The sequence below is a fragment of the Rhinoderma darwinii genome, chromosome 3 (assembly GCF_050947455.1).
Source record: "Rhinoderma darwinii isolate aRhiDar2 chromosome 3, aRhiDar2.hap1, whole genome shotgun sequence".
Classification (NCBI taxonomy): domain Eukaryota; kingdom Metazoa; phylum Chordata; class Amphibia; order Anura; family Rhinodermatidae; genus Rhinoderma; species Rhinoderma darwinii.
The window spans coordinates 247,495,861-247,520,153 of record NC_134689.1 but is presented as its reverse complement, the minus strand read 5'-3'; the positions used below and the strand labels follow the sequence as shown (position 1 = coordinate 247,520,153).

The 24,293-nt window shown below is 41.5% G+C and overlaps 1 protein-coding gene across 1 annotated transcript in view; it reads right to left on the bottom strand.

Moving 5' to 3' along the window:
• Positions 1 to 24,293, bottom strand: part of ALPK3 (alpha kinase 3) — a 99,744-nt gene that overhangs the window by 54,954 nt on the left and 20,497 nt on the right. The window contains exon 6 of the mRNA XM_075857653.1: positions 1,465 to 1,593. Coding sequence (XP_075713768.1) covers positions 1,465 to 1,593 — 129 coding nt within the window. The remainder of the gene's footprint in view (positions 1 to 1,464; positions 1,594 to 24,293) is intronic.

The window sequence follows — 24,293 nt, the reverse complement described above, 5'->3', positions numbered from 1 at the left end:
ACATATCAGCAAAAAGCGATTGGTCTAGTAACAGGCATGAAAAAGATAAGGAACCTAATAGTTAGGCATAAAGAAACTCAGTACGACCAGACCTGCTGTCTAAGTAGACATAAGTGTTTAACAACTAAACCTATCGCAAGTTTAGAATAGTAAATGTATCAATCAATGATCGTATGTTTAAAGATTGCAAAGGAAACACCGCTAGTACTGACCCATATCGTTCCAGGAATATAGTGACTCCCAGAAGTGGAGTCACTATATTCCTGGAACGATATGGGTCAGTACTAGCGGTGTTTCCTTTGCAATCTTTAAACATACGATCATTGATTGATACATTTACTATTCTAAACTTGCGATAGGTTTAGTTGTTAAACACTTATGTCTACTTAGACAGCAGGTCTGGTCGTACTGAGTTTCTTTATGCCTAACTATTAGGTTCCTTATCTTTTTCATGCCTGTTACTAGACCAATCGCTTTTTGCTGATATGTACCGTTATTGTGTATGGTTAAAATTAACCTTTGCTTTTTCTGTATCTATCGTTTGCAAATTGTTTAGAACCACTGCTACAAACTAACAACTACTGACATAAACTGCTGTTTGTATTGTTTTACCTTATGACCCATGTTCCTCTCCCATACTTTTGGAGATATACAGTCTTTTTTGATTTGTAGTCTATTTTTAATCGTGTTACTTGTATTGTCCAATAAAATATATATTTTTCTATGCCATTTGGCATTTATATTTATTGATAGTTTCTGACTCTTTCTTTCTCTTGTGTTTTATATTATATATATATATATATATATATATATATATATATATATATATTATACTACATGTATATAGAAGAAAAAGTATGATGACCAAACATTATATATAGTGAAACCTCTTTCAGACAACCAACCAAAATTGTGGGGAAAAATTGTCTTCTGGACGGGTGGTTCTTTTACAGAGGAGGGCCAATAGACATAGGATTAAGGGTTTTGAAAATCTGTCACAGAAAAATCTAGATCAGGGATGGTCTTCATAAAAGGGTGGTCTTTTGGAGAGGTTTCACTGTATATATTTGTATGAATCTATAAACTTGAAATTATTACAAGTTTCTTACAGTTCTTTATATAAATTACAGGAAATAGTGGGTTAGATTACAGTGAAGGGATAGTCCAAGATTATAAAAAAAAATGGTCAGCATTAATTTCCAAAAATAGCACCACTTTTGTCCATGGAATGTGTCTGGTACTGCAGCTCCTTCACTTGAATGGGGATTGGCTGCAATACCATACACAACCCATGAACAAGAGTGGCACTGTTTCTGTAAAAAAAAAAGCAAGCCTTTTTTTCTTGGATAACCCCTTAAACTATCTTAAACCAAAGAGTTGCTAAAGGTCAAATGTAAAACTTTCTTTGCTACCAAAATATGTTGTCTGTTTAATATTTGATAAAATTGTTCCATTACACATTACCTTTCTTGCTTCTTCTGCCTTCTGATTGACTTCAAGCTGCTTCTGCAGAAGTGCATATGCTTTCTGCAATGCCATATATTCAATTTCTAAATTCTGCAGCTTCTGTAGTGTTTCTGCTCTAGTCTTGTCCTGTACAAATTGTAGGAAAAATTATTATTTTTTTCTTCAAATTGAAATGTGAGATGATATTCAAGATTAGCTGGTGCATAAACTGTACTGCAAATCTATGGTGGAAGTATAGGGTATATTTCCTACAGTCCTTGCTATACATCAATCTTTAGCTGTGGCAGTGGCCTCTCCATTCTTCCACTAAGATGCCTATATAAAAATCTATCTCTTTTCATATACCTGTCAAAAAAAAATAAAAAAATGGAAGGGTATGGATTAAAAAATCCCATTATGTTCGGAGTTTATAGTTCATGCAATGTCCATAGTGGCCAGAGACTGATTACTAAGCAAAATAAAATACTATATACTATAAAAACAAAAGTATTTTTTTAAAGAGCATCAAATATAAAAAAATAAGGTGATTAACTTTAAAATAGCGACATAGGCGCAAATATATTAATAATGACATAAAGGTAATCTAAAACTAGAGGTAGTAGCCTGAAAATGGGGCAATTTTTTCAATGAAGCGCCACTTCTGGTACTGCTCCTTAAAGCTTAACTAACTTTTCAGGTGACTTTTCAAAATCAGCTGTCATATGAGTGTACATGAGGAATCCTCCTCTCACATACAGTATATTTAGAAGCTGCAGCAGAATGGAGGAGATTATACAGCAGTAATGAGCAGTGTAGCTGAGAATCGATCACTGGGGTGACCTAGAACTCTTGCCAGCAGCTTGTGTATCCTCTCTGCTCCTGCTCCCCTCCCCTCTGTGTAGTCTTCTATGGGCAGGTGGTCTGTCTCTTTCTCTTCTCCTGCTCTTTCCTCCTGCTCCTCCTCCCCTCTCCATAGACTTATATGGGCAGGGTCTGTGTCTTTCTCTCTCACTCTGCTCCCTCTTCGCCATAGATTACTTTGGACAGTTTATCTGTCTCTCTCTGCTCCCTTCTCCCCTCTCCATAGATTTCTATAGGCAGTGTCTGTGTGTGTCGTTCTCTCTACTCACTCCTCCTGCTCCCCCATTTCCTTCTATGGGCAGCGGGTCTGTGACTCCTCTTTCTGCGCCTGCTCTCCTCTCTCCATAGACTTCTATCGGCAGCGTGTCTGTGTCTCTCCTTTCTGCTCCCTCCTCCTGCTACCCCCTTCCCTCTCAATAAACTTCTATGGGCAGCGTATATAACCAAAAAGCAAAAAAAATTCAAATAGCGATATGGGAGTATCAAAAAGTATGACAAAATCTTTATTAAACAAAAGATACAAAACATATATGATTAAAAGGGTCCACGGACACACTAAAAGAGGACTGCCAAATCACAAACTATCAAACATATACTGATAACCAATAGCATGATATTGAAGTATTTATGTATAACATGCAGTAGCATAGTTACAAAGTAGTCAAAAGACCCATTACATAAATCAAATGTAAATGATCATATTAACACAGAATAAAGTGCAGATGCAGAGCAATAGGTTTGACGTCCACACCGATGTGCATTTAAGCACACTTGCCTTCTTCTATGGCAGCGTGTCTTTGTGTCTCTGCTCATGCGCCCCCTCCCCTCTCCAAGACTTCTATGGGCAGCTTGTTTGTGTCTTTCTCTCCATGCTCCCCCCTCTACATAGACTTGTATGGGCAGCGTGTCTGTATTTCTCACTCTGCTCCTGCCTCCTGCTCCTCCTCCAGGCAGTTAGAGACACCCCCCCCCCCCCACACACAGACACACACACACACACACACACACACTACCTACAATCAGTCACCTCTGCTCTGTTACTGGAGATGGATTTTGCTTGACAACGGGTTTGGACAGTAGATTACAGGAAGGGAGACACTTAGTGGTAGTAAATTCACCCAGAATTTGCATGGATAAAACACCTAAATTTTAATAGTAAGTAAATTACAAAGTGGAACTATAGCAGGTATACTATTAGATCAGCATAAGTTGTTTGAAAAGTGAGTGTTAATTTAAGAAAGCATGGTCATCCACATGCTTCTACCTTTCATGCATGACTTCTCTCCTGCATCTATAATAGGATAGTATTAAAAGGAATAAAGATCATTATTTTCATGTCAAGACGCAAAACTTAAAATTACTGATATTTTGGACCGTATTATGCATCAGTATTTGTAAGCCAAAACTAGGAGTGGAACCTACGCAGAGAAAAAGTATAATGGAAAGATTTGCACCTCTTCTGTGCTTTTTTACTTACTCCTAGTTTTGGCTTCCACATACTGAAGGAAAATTCTGCCATGTGAAAGTGGCCTAAGAGTGCTTGGAAACAATTACGCTTCTAAGAATTTGCTCCTGGTATTTTCGGAAATTCTGGTAGACTGATTATAAAATTACTTTTTATGCATAAGCAACACAATTAAAATTTTGATATCAAACGTGATAGAGATTGGAGAGGAGTCAATATAGGAGAACAACAGTTGGTATCTCAAAATGTTGGAGGAACTATTTGTTGGGCTACATGGACACAATGTGTATTAAATATGGATTTGCTGCATTGATTTTCCTGCAGAAAATATTAGATGTCAAGTAATCCCATCTACACAACGCAGATTTTTTTCGCATGGAAATTGGCCTGCAGTGCGGATTTTAAAATAACTAAACTAATAAAAGACAAACAATTGTACCATCTTTTAGTTAAAATGTTAAGTAAACATCCACTGTAGCTGTGATATTCAAATAAGTTTTGCACAATGTTGAAGAGAAAGTTTGGACCATTCGTCCCTGCACATTTATTTCAGCTCATCTATATTTCTAGGATACCTTGTGTGCACAGCCCAGGGATCATTCAGACGAGCGTGCAACACGTCCATGTGACAGCCGTTAAAACGACGGCCATCACATGGATTCATGTATTTCAATGGGGACATTCACACAGAGCGTGTGAAGGGTCCGTGAAAAAATAGGACATGTTCTATTTTTTTGCGCTTCACGCACCCCTCCATAGACTCTAGTCTATGGTGGATGCATGATAACGCATCCCACACGGGTGCACCTCAGTTGTGAAAAACGGCAGTTTTTCACGTCCGAGGTTGGCTATGTTCGTGTGAATGTAGCCTTAAAGAGGCTCTGTCACCAGATTTTGCAACCCCTATCTGCTATTGCAGCAGATAGGCGCTGCAATGTAGATTACAGTAACGTTTTTATTTTTAGCATTTTTGGCCAAGTTATGACCATTTTTGTAGTTATGCAAATGAGGCTTGCAAAAGTCCAAGTGGGTGTGTTTAAAAGTAAAAGTCCAAGTGGGCGTGTATTATGTGCGTACATCGGGGCGTTTTTAATAATTTTACTAGCTGGGCGCTCTGACGAGAAGTATCATCCACTTCTCTTCAGAACGCCCAGCTTCTGGCAATGCAGACACACAGCGTGTTCTCGAGAGATCACGCTGTGACGTCACTCACAGGTCCTGCATCGTGTCAGACGAGCGAGGACACATCGGCACCAGAGGCTTCAGTTGATTCTGCAGCAGCATCGGCGTTAACAGGTAAGTCGATGTAGCTACTTACCTGCAAACGCTGATGCTGCTGCAGAATCAACTGTAGCCTCTGGTGCCGATGTGGCCGACACGATGCAGGACCTGTGAGTGATGTCACAGATCTGCACTGCCAGAAGCTGGGCGTTCTGAAGAGAAGTGGATGATACTTCTCATCAGAACGCCCAGCTAGTAAAAGTATTAAAAACGCCCCGATGTACGCACATAATACACGCCCACTTGGACTTTTACTTTTAAACACACCCACTTGGACTTTTGCAAGCCTCATTTGCATAACTACAAAAATGGTCATAACTTGGCCAAAAATGCTCGTTTTTAAAAAATAAAAACGTTACTGTAATCTACATTGCAGCGCCTATCTGCTGCAATAGGAGATAGGGGTTGCAAAATCTGGTGACAGAGCCTCTTTAAGGTCAGACTCTGACTGGGCCACTCCAAACAAATCTTCTTTCTTAACCATTTTTTAGTTGATTTACTTGTGTGGTTTGGGCCATTATTTTGTTGCATGAAGTTTTTTCAGCCTGGGGTCAAGGACTTCTGCCCTTATATTATCCTGTAAAATTCCTCCTATAACTTTGAAACATGTTCTCAATGACACACCTTTGCAGCCTTACCCAGACCACGTGCCCGAGTCCGCCTACTCCCCCAATATATTACTGTTTCAACTTATAACTGAGGCACTATGATGCTAATCGGTCCTGATTGTGCCTGCACCGCTCATTAACTTCCATTGAGTCTCTTTGTACAAAAACACCCCCAGCTTAGTCAATCTCTACAATATATGACTTGATCCTAAACATTACAACTACAGTGACCCCCACATTTCTCACCAGCTGGGGAAAACACCTTAATCGTACATTCTCTTCAAAGGACTGGGCAAAGTCTTTCACTCTCTGTCATAAATTCTCTATTTCCTATATATAAGCCCAAGAAACCAACTAAAAAATTCTAACACGCTGGTGGGGAATCCCAGTGGTCATACACTTTGCACGCTATTTCCGTCAGCCTCGAATCGGTGCCTGTGCTGTGGGCAGGTTCGGGGCACGATGACACACCTATGGTGGGAATGTCCCCTTCTTTTAGTTTTCTGGGTCAAGGTAGTGGACCTAATTGGTAAAATTATTTCATATATTTCCCAAATGACCTGTCAGTTCTATTACATTCCATGATTCCTGGCTCTTTAAGCTTTGGTCCTAGATCCTTTTCTCTGAAAAAACTCTCGGACCACACCATAACAGAATACTGACAGACCTCATCAAAACAGAATTGAAAAAAATATTTTATCTCCAGAGAATGGAAGAACTAGTAGATGACTATAAAGTATCTTCAGATATGTACTTAATTATTTTGAGACCGGGGCTAGACTTTCTCTCTACCCCAGAATACAGACCATGTACTTGACCATTATATTATGTAAGATGGGCGACACCCCCTGTATACCACAATAAATAGGTAATCTCCCCTACCTATCTTTTTCTCCTGAACGACTATGGCATCCAATAGCTGCGCGGTTATAAACCGCAAATCTTCTGTTTGGTTAATTGAGTTGGCTTTTGTGCTACTTCCCTTTTACTCTTCCCCTTGACCCTTCTATAATGTTTTTGGTCTGATGAAAAGACAAATTCTTTTCTAGTCAAAGGGTCTATGCTGTATATCTAGCCAAAGTTTGGTAACTATGCTTATGGTATTAAGGTGCTCACAGAGATTTTGATATTTTTTAGTCAGTTGCAGTGGACAATTTTGCAAAAGTGACAATAGAATGTTAAGTCATATTGATTGTCACTTTTATATTAGGGTCTCAGAAACTGATGATAAACTGACACTTTGTTATTGATAGACAATGCCGACAATATGACGTTTGCTTCAGACTGCACATCCAGCAGGGAACCATTTTGGCAGATATAAGGTCCATCTCTGCACCTTTCATCTCCAGTTTGGCGAAGGTAACACAACTTGATGGCAATTTTTTGATTTATAATTGCACAGATTATTGTCAAAATTTAGTGATTAAAGGGTTTTCTCACAAAGACGACACGTTTTAAAAAAAGAAGCTGACGCCTGGCTATAAATTTCCCCCGAAATAGCTTCTGCACAAAAAATATAGCATAGCATGGCAGCCATAGAAATTAATAGCCATCCATTCAATGCATGACGTGATGGAATCACCAGAACAGGAGCTTCTGTTACAGAACTGCTCTCTGTGCTGGCTTGTAGAGGAGACAGGGAATATGCACAGGAGTTGGCATTATGCAACAAGTTCTTTAACTCTAGATGTGATTGGTATTAGGACGCATGCACACAGCCGTATTACAACTTTGTAAAAGGAGGGCATAGATGTGCATAAGCCCTCTATTGTACCACAGTATGCCAACGTTTTTAAAAACACAAATCTGAAAACTGGAAAACAAAAATTTGCCATGCTCCATCGGTGCAATCAGTGGTACAATTTTTCGTCCGGAATGTCCACTGCTGAAAACTCCTGAACATTCAGCCAGCCTACTAGCAGGCCGGCCTCCTGGGATGATGTTTCATCCCAGAAGACCACTGCAGCCTGTGATTGGCTGCAGCAGCGGACACATGGGATGAAACGTCATCCCAGGAGGCCGGCCCTCTAACGTCATCCAGGCCGGCCTCCTGGGATGATGTTTCATCCCATGTGACCGCCGCAGGTCCCAGTTCCAACTGCATCTGCATCCTTAGGATGCAGATACAGTTGAATTCAATGCTGGACCAAGGAGTGACGGCCTATTGTCCCAGCATTCACTCTGCCGTGAGCGCCTGTCTGCACCGAGTCACTCGCAGCAGAGACCAGAGAAGAAGGATCCTCCATCCGTCGTGGGAATGGGGATAGGTAAGTAATTATGTTATTATTTTAATTAGGCACATATGGGGGCATTATACTGGGTATGGGAGGAGGGCTGATATGGTGGCAGCTATGGGAGCATTTTACTTACGGGGCAACTAAGGGGGGCATTATACTGTATGGGTGCATTATACTGTGGGGACAGCTATGGGGAGTATTATACTGTGGGGGCAGCTATGGGGTGCATTATACTGTGGGGGCAGCTATGGGGGGGCATTATACTGTGTGTGGAGAAGCTGTAGGGAGCATTATAGTGTGTGGGGAAGCTATAGGGAGCATTATATTGTATGGGGCAGCTATGGGGAGCATTATACTGTGTGGGGGCAGCTATGGGAACATTACACTATGGGGCATTATACTATGGGGACATTATACTGTGTGGGGGCATTACACCGTGGAGGCAGCTATGGGGGAACTATACTGTGGTGGCATCCATGGGGACTGTTGGGTAAGGCGGCTGGGCATAGGCGCGGGCAGGGGTCTGGTGGTGTTGGGGAGGGGTAGGGGGCTCAAGCTGAATTCTTGCACGAGGGCCCATGAGCCTTTAGCTACACTCCTGCTGCTATTTGTTATGGGTTTTAACCCCCCCATTGAATTCAATGGGGATAACCTGCAACAAATAAGCAACGTTTCCGCAAATACAATTGACATGCTGCGGAATAAAATTCTGCACCGCAGGTCCATTTCTGAGCGTTTTTTTCGCTCAGTATTTACACTGCGTTTGGATGAGACTTGTTTTATCTCATCCACTTTTCCGCAGCATAATACAGGTATTATTATAGAGGTATAAGCCGTATTTACACAATGTGTAACTTGACCCTAACCCCCCCCCCCTCACCACCCCGCCATGCCGGTCCCTGGAAAAATTTTCTTGCCTCAAACTGGTCCTCGGTGCAAAAAAGGTTTGGGACCACTGCTCTAGACAATATCCCCATACACAGTCTGATGGAGACTCTACGGCATTGCATGGAGGCTGTACAGCTCCATACGGCCGTGTGCATGAGCCCTAAATCAGATTGAATTAAAGTTAGTTATATGTAAACCCAGTTTAAGTTGGTATTCCCATTACAGAAACTGACGGCGTATTGCTAGGATATGCCATCAGTATATGATAGTTGGACGTCCAACTGCTGGAACCCCCATCAATCCTAAGCATGAAGGGCCCCTTCCCAGTTTTCCCCTGCACAGCGGGACTTCTGGCATCTGTTACATAAGAACATTCACAACAGGTATGGCGTGTTGCAAGTTTGCAGTGTGCCCTCAAATCCGGGGTGATTTTGCATGATATTTTGTAAAACCCAATTCACATATTCTGTACTGTACTGTGTTGCAAATTTTCAGTGCAAAATCCCTACCTAAAATCTGCAACAAATAAGTACATATGAAGTTACCTAACTGGTTACCTTCTGCAGTTATTCAAAAGGAATGGCTGTGTAGATATGTTTTTGTTCTAGGATATGGTATTGCAACCATATCTTGCGTCTTTTAGTGCACAAATCTCACCATTCCTCTACCTTGCATACTTCCTGGAAAAGAAGACAGTCCTCAATACAGATCTCCTTTACGTCATAGACACAAGGTCGCTTTGACATACAATGATATCTGTTTTATGACCAGATCTCCTTGCATGCTGATGGTTTTGTTTATTTTCTTCTGTGACAGATGATGAAATCACTTGCTGCTTTTAGTGTGTATGTATTTACTAGAGTAATATCTGCAAATCCAAAAATGGGAATGACTAATCAGTGTCAACATTCGGCACAGCTGAGAATGAGGTCATCTTCTGTATATAGAGCCAGCAGAGTACCAAGGCTTTTCAACTTTACTGTCACGCTCTGCTTAAATGCAATCATCATTTGGAAACAATCCCTGTATAAATAAGAATGTAAAATGTTTACTCACTAAAATGTTTAACTCAAAAAGTGAGCCCGGAAACTACAGGCCTGGAAATTTAACTTCCATTGTGGGTAAAATAATTGTACATTTTCTAAGAGATTAATCCTGGAGTCTCTCAATGAAAAAAATGTATCTCCATATCAGCATGGGTTTATGAGTAGAGATAAGGCAACTTCCTGAGATTCGTTTCAGGTCTGAATTGGTGGAATCGGACATCCAATTCGATTCGGTCTGAAAAAATTTGCTTTGAATCGCAAGTGCTTCAATTGCCCTCAAAACGTGTGTCTGACTCTCTGATGTATTGTGGGTCTGTATCCAACCTCCTTCAAAGCTCTTCAACGCCAAGCCAGAATTAGTCATGTAACAAGCCAGCAACTGTTATGAGGGGTGGATAAAGGCAGTACATTTTGGGAAGGCTGTCTGCAAGGAATAATGGGAAAGCCCGCCCAAGGTCATGTGATCCTTTTTCTAATCTGTAAAATCCTGAATTTTCCAAATCTGAAACTTTTGGGAAATTCAGGCTACATTTGATTTATGTAGAATCAATTTGTTCATCTCTATTTATGAGGGATCAGTCCTGTCAAACTGATCTGTTCAGCTTCTTTGAGGAGGTAAATTCTAGACTGGACCAGGGTGAGTCATTGGATGTCATGTGTCTTGATTTTTCCAAAGCATTTGATACTGTGCTGCATTAAAGGTTGGCACATAATATGAGAATGCTGGGACTGGGGAGGAAATTTGTGTAAGTGGGTAAGTAACTGACTCAGTGATAGAAAACAAAGGATGATTATTATTGGTACATGCTCAGATTGGGATTATTACTAGTGGGGTACCACAGGGGTCAGTATTGGTTCCTATTCTCATATTTATTAATGATAGTAAGCATAGTAAAATTAAAATTTTTAACAGTAAACTTAACTGTAGCAACCAGTGTCAGAAAGCTGCTGCCAAGGCAAATAAGATCATGGGGTGCATCAAAAGGGGCATAGATACATAACATGACAAGAACATAGTTGTACCACTTTATAAATCACTAGTCAGACCACACATGTAATAATGTGTACAGTTTTGGGCGCTAGTGCACAAGAAAGATATAGTAGAGCTTAAGCGATTTCAAAGGCGGGCAACTAAAGTTATAAATGCAATGAGTGGAATACAGCACCCAGATAGATGATTAAAATTAGGATTATTTAGTTTAGAAAAAAGAAGGCTGAGGGGTGGCCTAATAACTATGTATACATATCAAAGGTAAATACAAAGATCTCTCTCATGATCTATTTGTACCCTGTAAATATAACAAGGGGGTATCCTCTACTTCTAGCGGAAAGAAGGTTCCTACACAAACATAGAAGGAGATTATTTACTGTAAGAGCAGCGAGACTACGGCACGCTCCTCCAGAGGATAATGTCATTGTAAATTCACTGAAAGAGTTCAAAAGAGGTCTCGGTGCCTTTCTTGCGTGTAATAATATAACTAGTTATGGTTACTAAATATCTAGAGATAGGTTGATGATCCAGGGATTTATTCAGATATACAGTGAAGGAAATAAGTATTTGATCCCTTGCTGATTTTGTAAGTTTGCCCACTGTCAAAGACATGAACAGTCTAGAATTTTTAGGCTAGGTTAATTTTACCAGTGAGAGATAGATTATATTTAAAAAAAAACTGAAAATCACATTGTCAAAATTATATATATATTTATTTGCATTGTGCACAGAGAAATAAGTATTTGATCCCTTTGGCAAACAAGACTTAATACTTGGTGGCAAAACCCTTGTTGGCAAGCACAGCAGTCAGACATTTTTTGTAGTTGATGATGAGGCTTGCACACATGTTAGATGGAATTTTGGCCCACTCCTCTTTGCAGATCATCTGTAAATCATTAAGATTTCGAGGCTGTCGCTTGGCAACTTGGATCTTCAGCTCCCTCCATAAATTTTCGATGGGATTAAGGTCTGTAGACTGGCTAGGCCACTCCATGACCTTAATGTGCTTCTTTTTGAGCCACTCCTTTGTTGCCTGGCTGTATGTTTCGGGTCATTGTCGTGCTAGAAGACCCAGCCACGAGCCATTTTTAATGTCCTGGTGGAGGGAAGGAGGTTGTCACTCAGGATTTGACGGTACATGGCTCCATCCATTCTCCCATTGATGCGGTGAAGTAGTCCTGTGCCCTTAGCAGAGAAACACCCCCAAAACATAATGTTTCCACCTCCATGCTTGACAGTGGGGATGGTGTTCTTTGGGTCATAGGCAGCATTTCTCTTCCTCCAAACACGGCGAGTTGAGTTAATGCCAAAGAGCTCAATTTTAGCCTCATCTGACCACAGCACCTTCTCCCAATCACTCTCAGAATCATCCAGATGTTCATTTGCAAACTTCAGATGGGCCTGTACATGTGCCTTCTTGAGCAGGGGGACCTTGCGTGCACTGCAGGATTTTAATCCATTACGGTGTAATGTGTTACCAATGGTTTTCTTGGTGACTGTGGTCCCAGCTGCCTTGAGATTATTAACAAGTTCCCCCCGTGTAGTTTTCGGCTGAGCTCTCACCTTCCTCAGGATCAAGGATACCCCCCGAGGTGAGATTTTGCATGGAGCCCCAGATCGATGTCGATTGACAGTAATTTTGTATGTCTTCCATTTTCTTACTATTGCACCAACAGTTGTCTCCTTCTCATCCAGCGTCTTACTTATGGTTTTGTAGCCCATTCCAGCCTTGTTCAGGTCTATGATCTTGTCCCTGACATCCTTAGAAAGCTCTTTGGTCTTGCCCATGTTGTAGAGGTTAGAGTCAGACTGATTAATTGAGTCTGTGCACAGGAGTCTTTTATACAGGTGACCATGTAAGACAGCTGTCTTTAATGCAGGCACCAAGTTGATTTGGAGCGTGTAACTGGTCTGGAGGAGGCTGAACTCTTAATGGTTGGTAGGGGATCAAATACTTATTTCTCTGTGCACAATGCAAATAAATATATATAATTTTGACAATGTGATTTTCTGTTTTTTTTTTAAATATAATCTATCTCTCACTGGTAAAATTAACCTAGCCTAAAAATTCTAGACTGTTCATGTCTTTGACAGTGGACAAACTTACAAAATCAGCAAGGAATCAAATACTTATTTCCTTCACTGTATGCCATATTGGAGCCAGGAAGGAATTTTTTCCCTAAAATAAGGAAATTTGGCTTTTTTATTCCCTTTCTCTGGATTCACATAGCAGGATAATGTGCTAAACCGGATGGACTTATGTTTTTTTCAGCCTTATAAACTATGCTACTATATGGTAACATATAAATTATATGAAGATTATATAAATGCATTAAAGAAAAAGTTTCAATAAGAGTACAAAAAGTCTGGTTATCTTATCCTATTCTTTTATATGGGACTCAAAGTTTTGCCAAAGTGCACAAATCAATTCATTATTAGTTTAATGATCAGTGTTTACACAATCAATCTGGAGGGGGGAAGCCATGTATAGGATGAGTCAAGGCCGGACTGTTTATGTGCGGCCAGAGCCAACCAGCCGCAATATTATAAATAATAATGAGTACAGAATTATTCATAAAAACTCATTCTAAAGTTATTTTATCTGCTGTAACTTGTGGGCAAAATAATAAACAAACCCCTTTAAGAGCATGGATTCTTTAGGAAAGGTTAGAGGACCTGTTTAGACTGGAAGAAGTTTGACTGATTCATTCTAAATAAATTTGAGTAAACTTGAAAATAGCTTGTTTGTACTGATCTTCTTTATGTAACAACACACAATTGTGAATGCAGCTCAGTACCAGAGTAAGATAAGTACTACAATGAATTTATAAAGTTACTCAACTTTTTATGTTGTGTGTAGGTTACATCTAAATATCCACTGTAAATTGATCCTGAAGGTCAACCTACACTTTAAAATGGTTTGCTACACACCTTTTATTATTCTGAGTTTTCATCATATCATGCTACAGGATGGACCACAGATGTATAATACTTTTCTCACTGTTCCCATTGTCTCCATCTGTGGAGCAATGCACTTTTATGAGTTGTTAGAAGGAAGCCGCAACAGTCCTGGGCATATTTCTAGCTCTCCATAATGTCTAGAATCAAATGAAGCACCACGCCTGAATTATCTCTGTGTCAAAACTGCTAAATAGTCCAATTCCATTTGTTGGGAGTGGCGTTTTTTCAGACCAAAACCAAAGGGACTGCATTCTCCCCTTTCTAGGCATCAGTGGAGGGTACCAGTTGTACAAAACCCCTAAACCGGTGGTGGGCAGCTTGCGGCCCTCGGGTGTTCATCCTGCGTCCCAAGGCACCTCTCTTTCATCTGTGCCATGGGACAGTGGCTCTTCAGATACACAATAAATGAAATTATTCTGTAAACGCTTTTAAAGGACCAGAATATAGCTAGAAGTTTTTAACCTTAATACTGGATGATGAATTTTTTTCATTGCATGTATATGCTTTTCCAGGTGCAGAATCCAAGCACAAGGAGAGACGTGGAATTTATAACCAGTGATCTGGTTTCTATTTATGCAATAACACATAGGAACACTCTCTTTTGCAGTGAGAGGAGACCCAGTACACGTTGGTTAGGAAGGTCAGGATGTAGTCCTTTAGTAACTTATACGCCTGCTTGGCTATATGTACATCCAACCCTGGAATCTCTGCTTGTACCCTGAAGCAATTTTTTTCTGAGCCCCAGTGCAGTTTTTTTCCATGCACCACCCCGAAAAACTAGTGAGTAGTCCTGGTGTGAAGCTCACGGTCCTGGGTAACATACCGTAGCAAAAAGATTACTGTCATTGCGTCAGCTGCCTGTGTGGTAATAACTGCTGGGATACACAAATGAGACAAATGCTGGTTATATTATATATTATATTTCAGTCACTTTAGACTTTTCAATCTCATGGTTTGAAAATGCACTCAGTGGCCATTTTATTTGGTACACCATTCTTGTACCCATTGTTGCCCTCAAAATAGTCTGAGATCTTCATGGATTAGATTGAACTAGAGTCTGACAATATAGATTATATTTCATGAAGACTTGTTTAATACTTTGAATTTCCCCTTCCATGACATTCCAAATGTGATCCATTGGATTGCCATCTAGTGACTGTGGAGGAGCTGTGAACTCTCTGTCATGATAATGGAACCAGCTTGAGATGTGTGCTTTGCAGCTGGTACCGATATCCTGCTGGAAGTAGCCAAAAGAAGATGGGAAGACTCTGGCCATAAAAGGGATGTACAAGGTCAGAACATGTCCCAAGAAAACATTCCTCACATAATTACAGTAGTTGTAAGCATGTGCCCTTTGCCATATTAGTTTCCTATTTTTAGTCTACAGGAAGAAAACTCAGTGGGGAGAGTTTATTACTCGCTTTACTGCAGTTTTATGGCATAGAAAAGGCGCAAACAGATCAAAAGTTGCAATTTGCGCATAAAATTGTTACTTTTGTGCCATTTGCCCCGCTCACACCACTTTCAGAATCAGGGGTTGTGCTTAAAGGAAGGGACGGGCCACCCATGGCCTGACAAATTTACTATAATTTATGCAAGAAACACGTAAATTACAGTGCAAACCTACGCCAGCTATGAGCTGAGTTGACTTTTTGCGCACAGACGGCCAGAGGTGCGCCTAATTAATTATGAGGCGTGCACCTTACTCCAGTGTGATTTAGATTAAGACTGCCGTATTAAAAGTCGGTCCTAATAAATTCCCAACATTTTGTTCTCCATTTGCTGTTGTTCCTTCTGCTTTAGACTAAACATTCTGTGCATTGAGAGCTGCTCTTCTGTATTGCACTGTTGTAAAGCTGGACCTAGCAATAGCTATTTTACCTGACTCCATGAAAAACATGCAGGATCTGCTCTGCCTAGTGTGCATGTTCTTTTCCAAAGGGAAGAGGGGAAGTTGAAATCCAATATGTCCTATTCTTCTTTCCCATACATATTAATTCATGGTACAATTCCCCCGAAATTGCCATGTTCAGCCTACTTTTCTCTAATGTGTATGGTCAGCTTAACATATGGTTATTTGAGTTACTGTTATCGTCCTGCCAGTTTGAACCAGTCTTCTCTCGTCTCTAATTAAAGCCAAGATCACACACAATGTTTTGATGCAGTTTTTGGCTCAGCTTTTTTTAGCCAAAGCCAGAAGTGGAACTATATTGAAGAAAAAGTATAAAAGACAAGACTGATGCATCTCCATTCTTTTGTGTCCACTCCTGTGTTTGGCTAAAAAATAAACTGAGCCCAAAGCTGTGTGTGTGGGTCCTGGCCTAACCAAGCATTTTTGTCCATATAAGTTTTTTGTATTGTGCACTATTTTTTCTTAACTCTGAATACCGTTGTGGAAATGCTGGTAGATCAGCAGTTCATGAGATACTCAAATCATCCCGTCTAGCCGCAAAGTTTACGATGCAATTAAAAGTAGACATGTGCATATTCTGTATAGATGTTAACCTGATTTGCTGCCATTTTTTGGTGCGGTTTCCGGCTGTGCATTCGGCTGTGCATCTTGTACAGGTAAAGCACATGTTTTCAATGTGTTAAACCTGTACAAGCTGCACAGCCAAAAAACACATTGCAAGACCGTATGCAGTTTTGGCACATGGTGCACGGCAGCGTGGCAACTACCATACCATGGTCGCAACATGTACGGCCACCCTTTGGCCACTTTCACACAGTAGTAGTTTGGTTATTATTTTGCTTTAGTATTTGTAATCCAAATCCAGGAGTCTTCAGGAAGCAGATACAATTTAATACTATGGCAGAGCAGATTATTATCCGCTCCCTGCTCTGCTTTTCACTAGGCAACAGGCCACGTTAGGCCTGCAGCCAATAAGACACTGGGACAGGATCCCTGCGCATGCTGGCACAATGACATCACTAGATCAGGTCGGCCTACACAAGGATCCCGTCTTGATGCCTCATAGGCTGAAGGACTGTGGAGCTCCATTCTTTGTGGGAACGGGGCTAGGTGAGTATATATTTTTTTTATTTGTTTGGGTGGCGCCTGTGCACTATCTACAGGGCGTGGCACTATTCACAAGGGAGCTGTGTGGCACTATCTACAGGCAGGGTTCCACTATCTAAAGGGGGCGGAGTGGTACTATCTACACACGGAGGAGTGTGGCACTATCTATAGTGAGGGAGTGTCACTATCTAAAAAGGGTGTGTGGCACTATCTACAGGGGACCATGTGGCACTACCTACAGGGGGCTGTTTGTGGCACTATTTACAGTGGGCACTGTGGCATTATCTACAGAGGGCACTGTAGCACTATCTAAAAAGGGTGTGTGTGTCACTTTCTACAGGATGCCATGTGGCACTATCTGCAGCGGGCTGCGTGCCGCTCCATACAAGAGGGCCATGTGGCACTATCCACAGGGGGCTGTTTGTGGCACTATTTACAGTGGGCACTGTGGCATTATCTACAGGAAGCAGTGTGTGGCAATATCTACACGGAGCACTGCATGGCACTGTCAACTGGGGGCACCATCTACAAGTGTGGTACTATCTATGCTGGTGTTTACGCTACCTGTAGTGGTCAGTACATATTGCCTAGCCCTAGTGATAAAGTGAGACATCACCTGCATGTACACAACCAGATAACCAGAGAGGGATGGCCACCATAGTAGTTGTCAGCCAAACAAGTGAAGACATTTTTGTTTGTTTATTTGTATGCATAAACTCTGGGAAAAAGGACACACCCCATTAGCCACAACCCACCAGATAAACCATGCCCCCATAAGACACATCCACAAAATAAACTACACCCTAAGGGGAGATTCACACGAGCGTGTATTGGGTCTGTGCGGGCCGCGTGGTTTTCACGCGCCACGCACAGACCAATACAAGTCTATGGGGCAGTACAGACAGTCCGTGCTTTTTGCGCAGCGTTTGTCAGCTGCGCAAAAAGCGCGTCATGCTCAATATCTCCGCGTATTTCGCGCATCACGCACCCATTGAAGTCAATGGGTGCGTGAAAACCACGCAGGTCGCACGGAAGCACTTCCGTGCGAACCGACTGAAACAGCGCACCAGCTGTCAAAAGGATGAATGTAAACAGAAAAGCACCACGTGCTTTTCTGTTTCCAAACATCCAAACGGAGTGTCTTTGAGATGAGCGAACCCGGACAACCGAACCGAACTTCACCGGGTTCGGCCGAACTCGTTTTGGCCGAACCCGGCAAAAAAATTTCCGGTACGCGATGTCAGGAGATAGTCACTGTCCAGGGTGCTGAAAGAGTTAAACTGTTTCAGCACCATGGACAGTGACTTCCGATCCCAATATACATGAACCTGTAAAAAAAAACGAAGTTCTGACTTACCGATAACTCCCGGCTTCTTCCTCCAGTCTGACCTCCCGGGATGACAATTCAGTCCAAGTGACAGCTCCAGCCAATCACAGGCCAAGCACAGGGTGCAGCGGTCACATGGACTGCCGCGTCATCCAGGGAGGTGGGGCCCGATGTCAAGAGAGGCGCGTCACCAAGGACGCGTCACCAAGGCAACGGCCGGGAGGGAAGTTCTCGGTAAGTACGAACTTTTTCTTTTTTTTTAACAGGTTTCTCGATGTTGTGTTCGGCATTCACTGTCGAGGGTGCTGAAAGAGTTACTGCCGATCAGTTAGCTCTTTCAGCACCTTGGACAGTGACGGGCGTCGACTAGCCTCATCTCTATGATGGCGGCTGCGCGAAAATCACGCAGCCGCGCATCATACACGGATGACACACGCAGCTGTCAAGTGGTTTTTGCGCGCGCAAAACGCAGCGTTTTTTGCGCGCGCAAAAACGCAACGTTCGTCTGAATCTGCCCTAAGGCCGGGTCCCCACGGGTCAGATACGCTGCGTAAAAACTGCACATTCCGCGAGATTTAAAATCCGCGCCGCAGGTCAATTTATTAACGTTTATGTTGCGTTTTTTTCCGTAGCGTGGGCATGAGATTTTCAAAATCTCACCCACTTTGCTGCTACTGTATAAAAAAGAAATGGAGACAGCACTACCAAATTTTCAAAGTGAAGATCCTTTTATTCCACGGTGCAACGTTTCAGCTCAATACGAGCCTTTCTCAAGCATGCTACTGTAAATGCTGCTACTGTAAATGCTGCGTAATTTCCGCACAGAATTCCGGTGAGGGAACCTGGCCTAAGTGTCCCTGGAAAAATTTTCAAATGTTGGCAACTATGGTTTTCTGGGTCTGAATATCACAAAATAGTGGAAAAAGACGATGCAAATACGCAAAAATGGGCTAATGTTGCATTTTTCCTGAAATTTGACATAACCGTAAAGTATTTTTGCTACAATTTTGTGATAATTACGACAAAAAGAAAAAAGCCACAAAATCTACCATTGTGAATAAGCTAACTTTCTGCACTTATCGTTATTGGGGGTAGGGATTATTTGCATTAGACCACTTGGCAATATTTTGCATCAGCATTTGTAGGCCAAAACCAGGAGTGGATTAAAAACATCAAAGACGTGCAAATCTTTCCATTAGGGTGGATTCACTTGCGGCAAAACCGCAGCGTAATACAGTACCAGCAGAGGCAATCAGATTCCAGGAAATCTCATGTACACGCTGCAGTATTTTCCCGCACTAAAAATTGACCCACGGTGAGTATTTTCGGAACCACAGCATGTCAATTTATCTTGCGATTCCGCTTGCGAATTCTATCTTTCTAGTTCTAAAGAAATATGCAGCAAAACCCGCAGCATGAAAACGCAGTGATTCACGCAGCAAAACATAAAAACCGCATAAAAAAATGCACCTTTAGATGCGGTTTTTTAACTGCAAATTTCTTGCGGTTTCCGCAGCAAAATATGCAACGTGTACATGTAGCCTAAGGGCTTATTCAGACTAATGTAAATGTAGCCCGGTTTTTTTAAAGGCCATTACTCGGCTGCATGTATTTCAAAGGGGCTATTCACACAACCGTTGTTTTAATGGACTGTGTGAAGGGCCAGTGGAAAATAGTCCCATTTTCGTCCATATGCATGAATCCCTCAATAGACTCAAATCTATGAGGGATCCGTGAAAACAAGTCCCGCATGGGTACACTTGTTAGCCTGAATAAGTGTAAACGCTGTGGAATTTCTGCAGCGGAAGTCTGTGCTGAAATTCCGCAGCATTTACAGTAGCAGCAAAGTGAATGAGATTTGAACACATTTTATGCACACGTCGCAGAAAAAAATCTGCGCAAAAAACTTTCATAAATTGACCTGCGGCGAGGAATATAAATCTATACATTTATGCTGCGAAATATCTGTAAAGTTTTGCAGCGGATTCTGCCGCAAAGATCGCAAATAAGAACAAATATAAAACCCTTGTTTGTGTAAAATTAATTAAAAAAATAATACTTACAGCTGGGCTGTTGTCATAGCAATGCTTTCTTTTATTGTCTGCTCAGGCTGGCCCGCTAGGATGACGTTTCATCCCATGTGACTGCTGTAGTGGTAACATGGGCAGCAGTGTCACCCCCGGAGACCAGACTGCACTGACAACAATGGGACATGTTGCCATGACAACAGCCTAGGGTAAGTAGAGACTCCGCAGCGGGTTCTAGGTCGGATACACTGCCTACTTTTAGGCAGCGTATCCGACTCATGGGAAACCAGTCTTAAAGAGGCTCTGTCACCAGATTTTGCAACCCCTATCTGCTATTGCAGCAGATAGGCGCGGCAATATAGATTACAGTAACGTTTTTATTTTAAAAAAACGAGCATTTTTGGCCAAGTTATGACCAATTTTGTATTTATGCAAATGAGGCTTGCAAAAGTACAACTGGGCGTGTTGAAAAGTAAAAGTACAACTGGGCGTGTATTATGTGCGTACATCGGGGCGTTTTTACTTCTTTTACTAGCTGGGCGTTCTGACGAGAAGTATCATCCACTTCTCTTCAGAACGCCCAGCTTCTGGCAGATCACGCTGTGACGTCACTTCCCCAGGTCCTGCATCGTGTCAGACGAGCGAGGACACATCGGCACCAGAGGCTACAGTTGATTCTGCAGCAGCATCAGCGTTTGCAGGTAAGTAGCTACATCGACTTACCTGCAAACGCTGATGCTGCTGCAGAATCAACTGTAGCCTCTGGTGCCGATGTGTCCTCGCTCGTCTGACACGATGCAGGACCTGGGGAAGTGACGTCACAGTGTGATCTGCCAGAAGCTGGGCGTTCTGAAGAGAAGTGGATGATACTTCTCGTCAGAACGCCCAGCTAGTAAAAGAAGTAAAAACGCCCCGATGTACGCACATAATACACGCCCAGTTGTACTTTTACTTTTCAACACGCCCAGTTGTACTTTTGCAAGCCTCATTTGCATAAATAAAAAATGGTCATAACTTGGCCAAAAATGCTCGTTTTTTAAAAATAAAAACGTTACTGTAATCTACATTGCAGCGCCTATCTGCTGCAATAGCAGATAGGGGTTGCAAAATCTGGTGACAGAGCCTCTTTAATACTCATGCACACGACCGTAGCTGTGTGCACGGTCGGTGATTACGATACGTGAACTCACAAAATGTGCATTGACTTCGAGGAGCCTGGACCGCAATTTTGGTCCGTAAAATGACATGTCCTATTTTTTTTGTGGTACGGGCTCTGGGCAACGCACTGACCATGGAAACCATGGTCGTGTGCATTGGCCCATAGGATATAGTGTGCCCTATACTATCCGCAATTGTGGCTCCGAAATGGCGGATAGTATGCAGACGCAAGTGCACGGTTGTGTGCATGAGTCTTTATATTACTTCTCTGTAGGTTCAATTCCTAGTTTTGGTGTTATGGGATCACCAGTTGAGCAATTCCCGGGATGGAAGTTTATGGAATTGCTAGGTGAGCGATTCCCTAAAGGCTACTGGAGACTGAATGTGAATGCAAATAAATCCGCAGCCCCAAATCTGTCACAACTCTAATCAACAGAATCTAAGGCTACTCTATGGTTTTCGACAGAATGCACCGCAAGGCAGGTTGAACTTTGCAGCTTAGAACCCAGGTTGTTTTAACAGTGTTCGGTGTTGGATAAGAGGTGCAATGCAGGCAATACCATAGCAGATAACAGCCAGAGGGTAAGCAGAGTGTCCAAATCACAAAGCTAGTGCATATCAGGGATTGCAGAAGTCAAAACCAGCCAGGAGCAGAAAGTCCAAATGAGTATACAAAGGGTAATCCAGAGAAAAGCTGAGGTCCAGTTCCAAAAAAGTGCAAATAGTCAAAAGTACAGGGTATAGTCAGTAGCTTGATCAAACACATGGAGACGAGGACAATCACAAGCAAAGAAAACAGAACCAACCCAGATTTAAATACGCCACCCTTCAATCTGATAGGAAAGAGACAGAGAAGTGTAATAGGCCCAACTAAAGCCAGAACCGCCCAGAAGCTAGACTAGTAGTCATGGTAATCTTAAAGGGACGGACGTTTCCTAACATTTGGCTTGCAAATACTCATGCAAAATACTAATTAATATACTGCCATGTGAAAGTGGTCTTAGGTCTCCTTCACACACAGAATTTTCTGGCAATTTAACCCACTTAAAAAATACTAGCGTTATTAAAATATAACATGCTTTTTTTGTGGCGTTTTTAGTGGCGTTTTGGTGAGGTTGTGTGGGAACAATACCTGAGAAAAACATCGTACCCAGAGCATGCTGTGTTTTGAAAAAAGGCCACAACCCAAAAATTTGCTTAAAATACACCACAATCTAAAACGCAATTGTGTGTAGTGTATTTTATATTTTACTAAATATTTTAATATAACATCTGGCCACACTAAAAAAAGGCATAAAAAAACACCATTATAAAAGCTACGACAAACAACAAAACGCTGTGTGCGAATCCAGCCTTACACTTGATTTCACCGAGTGTTTTATGGTTCATGGTGTGAAACATTTACATGAGCTCCAATTTTTTAATTCCAAGTAAGTATGTCATCCTCTCTTTTTTTACAACTTCTACATGGATAAAATATTTCATTAGGAAATAAGTCCTATCAAGTTCATGTTTTATTGATGACCAATTATTATCCACTCCGTTTTGTTTAGAACTTCTCCTCAGTTGCCTTTGTCATAATTCCTTAAAAAAAATTAAAGAATGATTCATCTACACACATATATAACCTTGGAAGGGTACTAAAATAAGTATATAATAAAGATAGCGATTCTATGATCCACTACACCAAATTCAGACCTGAAGTATAATTTATAGGTGCCCTATACAAGTGGGAGATATAGTATCTTCTTGACCTTGGACATGTTTATGGAAAGTGTTCAAGGACACAAGATAAACTTTTGCAGCAGAAAGTAAAATGAAGCGTGGTACCACGTGCTCTGTAGCAAATGCATTTCTGTTTGATCTGGTATGAGCCTAGCAATCAATCCAAGAGATAGATAGCCTCCCCGTACATGACTCTAGTTGTCTGGCATTTAAGTACTTTGCGGATTTAAGCCACAGGCTACTGCGCTTCTTAAAGATTTATCTTTTCGTTGTAGTGCAGACCTTTGCATGTAATATAGAAGAATATTAGATTGTACTACATGCACAATCTATTCTAAATACTGCACAGAGTTTTAAGTACCCTTTTCGGGAATTTTGAGGTAATAAATGGTTAATTGCTCGCTCATCAGGTGATCGTACCATTTCTGCAACCTAAAATATTATCGTTATCGGCAGCACATCTCCCTGTGTAAACATGATAGAAATACATTGGGACGAGCGATCGTACTAACGAGCGCTCATCCCCATACATAGCTCCTTGTGAAAGGAGTATATAGGCACCGATCAACGTGCTGTCTAGTTGATCGACGCTCGTTGTTACGGCCAAAATGGGCCAGTGTAAAAGGACCCTTACAGAGGATTGCTGAGGGTCTCAATAGAGTGACACACTGTGATCATCTTATTGTTGAGGGACCCTTTCAACAAAAAGGGATTGTCCAAAATCGAAAACTCCTATGACCACTGGCACAAGGCAGAATAGATCAAAAGATGCATGTGGTTTAATGTCTGTTTTTTTTTCTTCTAGTTTTTATCTTCCTAGCTGCCACTATAGTGCTTTGAATTAGATTTAAAGCCCAGAATCATAAGCCACAAGAGGAGAAGGAAGGACAATGAGAAGAGAAAAGACTATGCAAATTTACGGTCTGACTCTGTGCCTGAAAAAGCTAGCAAAACGCTAGAGATTTTATACATCCGGAAAGGACGATATTTAGACCATTTTCTGCCGAATGTTGGTGCCTTTTCATAACAAAAACGAGCATGACAGATGCCGTTCGAAAACAGATATCTGTCAGAAAGTTGATCTGCCTTGTAGGATTTTTTCTGTCATTGTTCAGTCCATTTTTTGGAAATTCGTTAATGCTAAATAACAGATTTGCATTCCATCAATAGAATAGCAGACCAGGCCACAGATCAAGGCAGAGATCAATTGGTAATTTGTCGTTTTAACTTATGGCATTGTTATCTAGAACGAC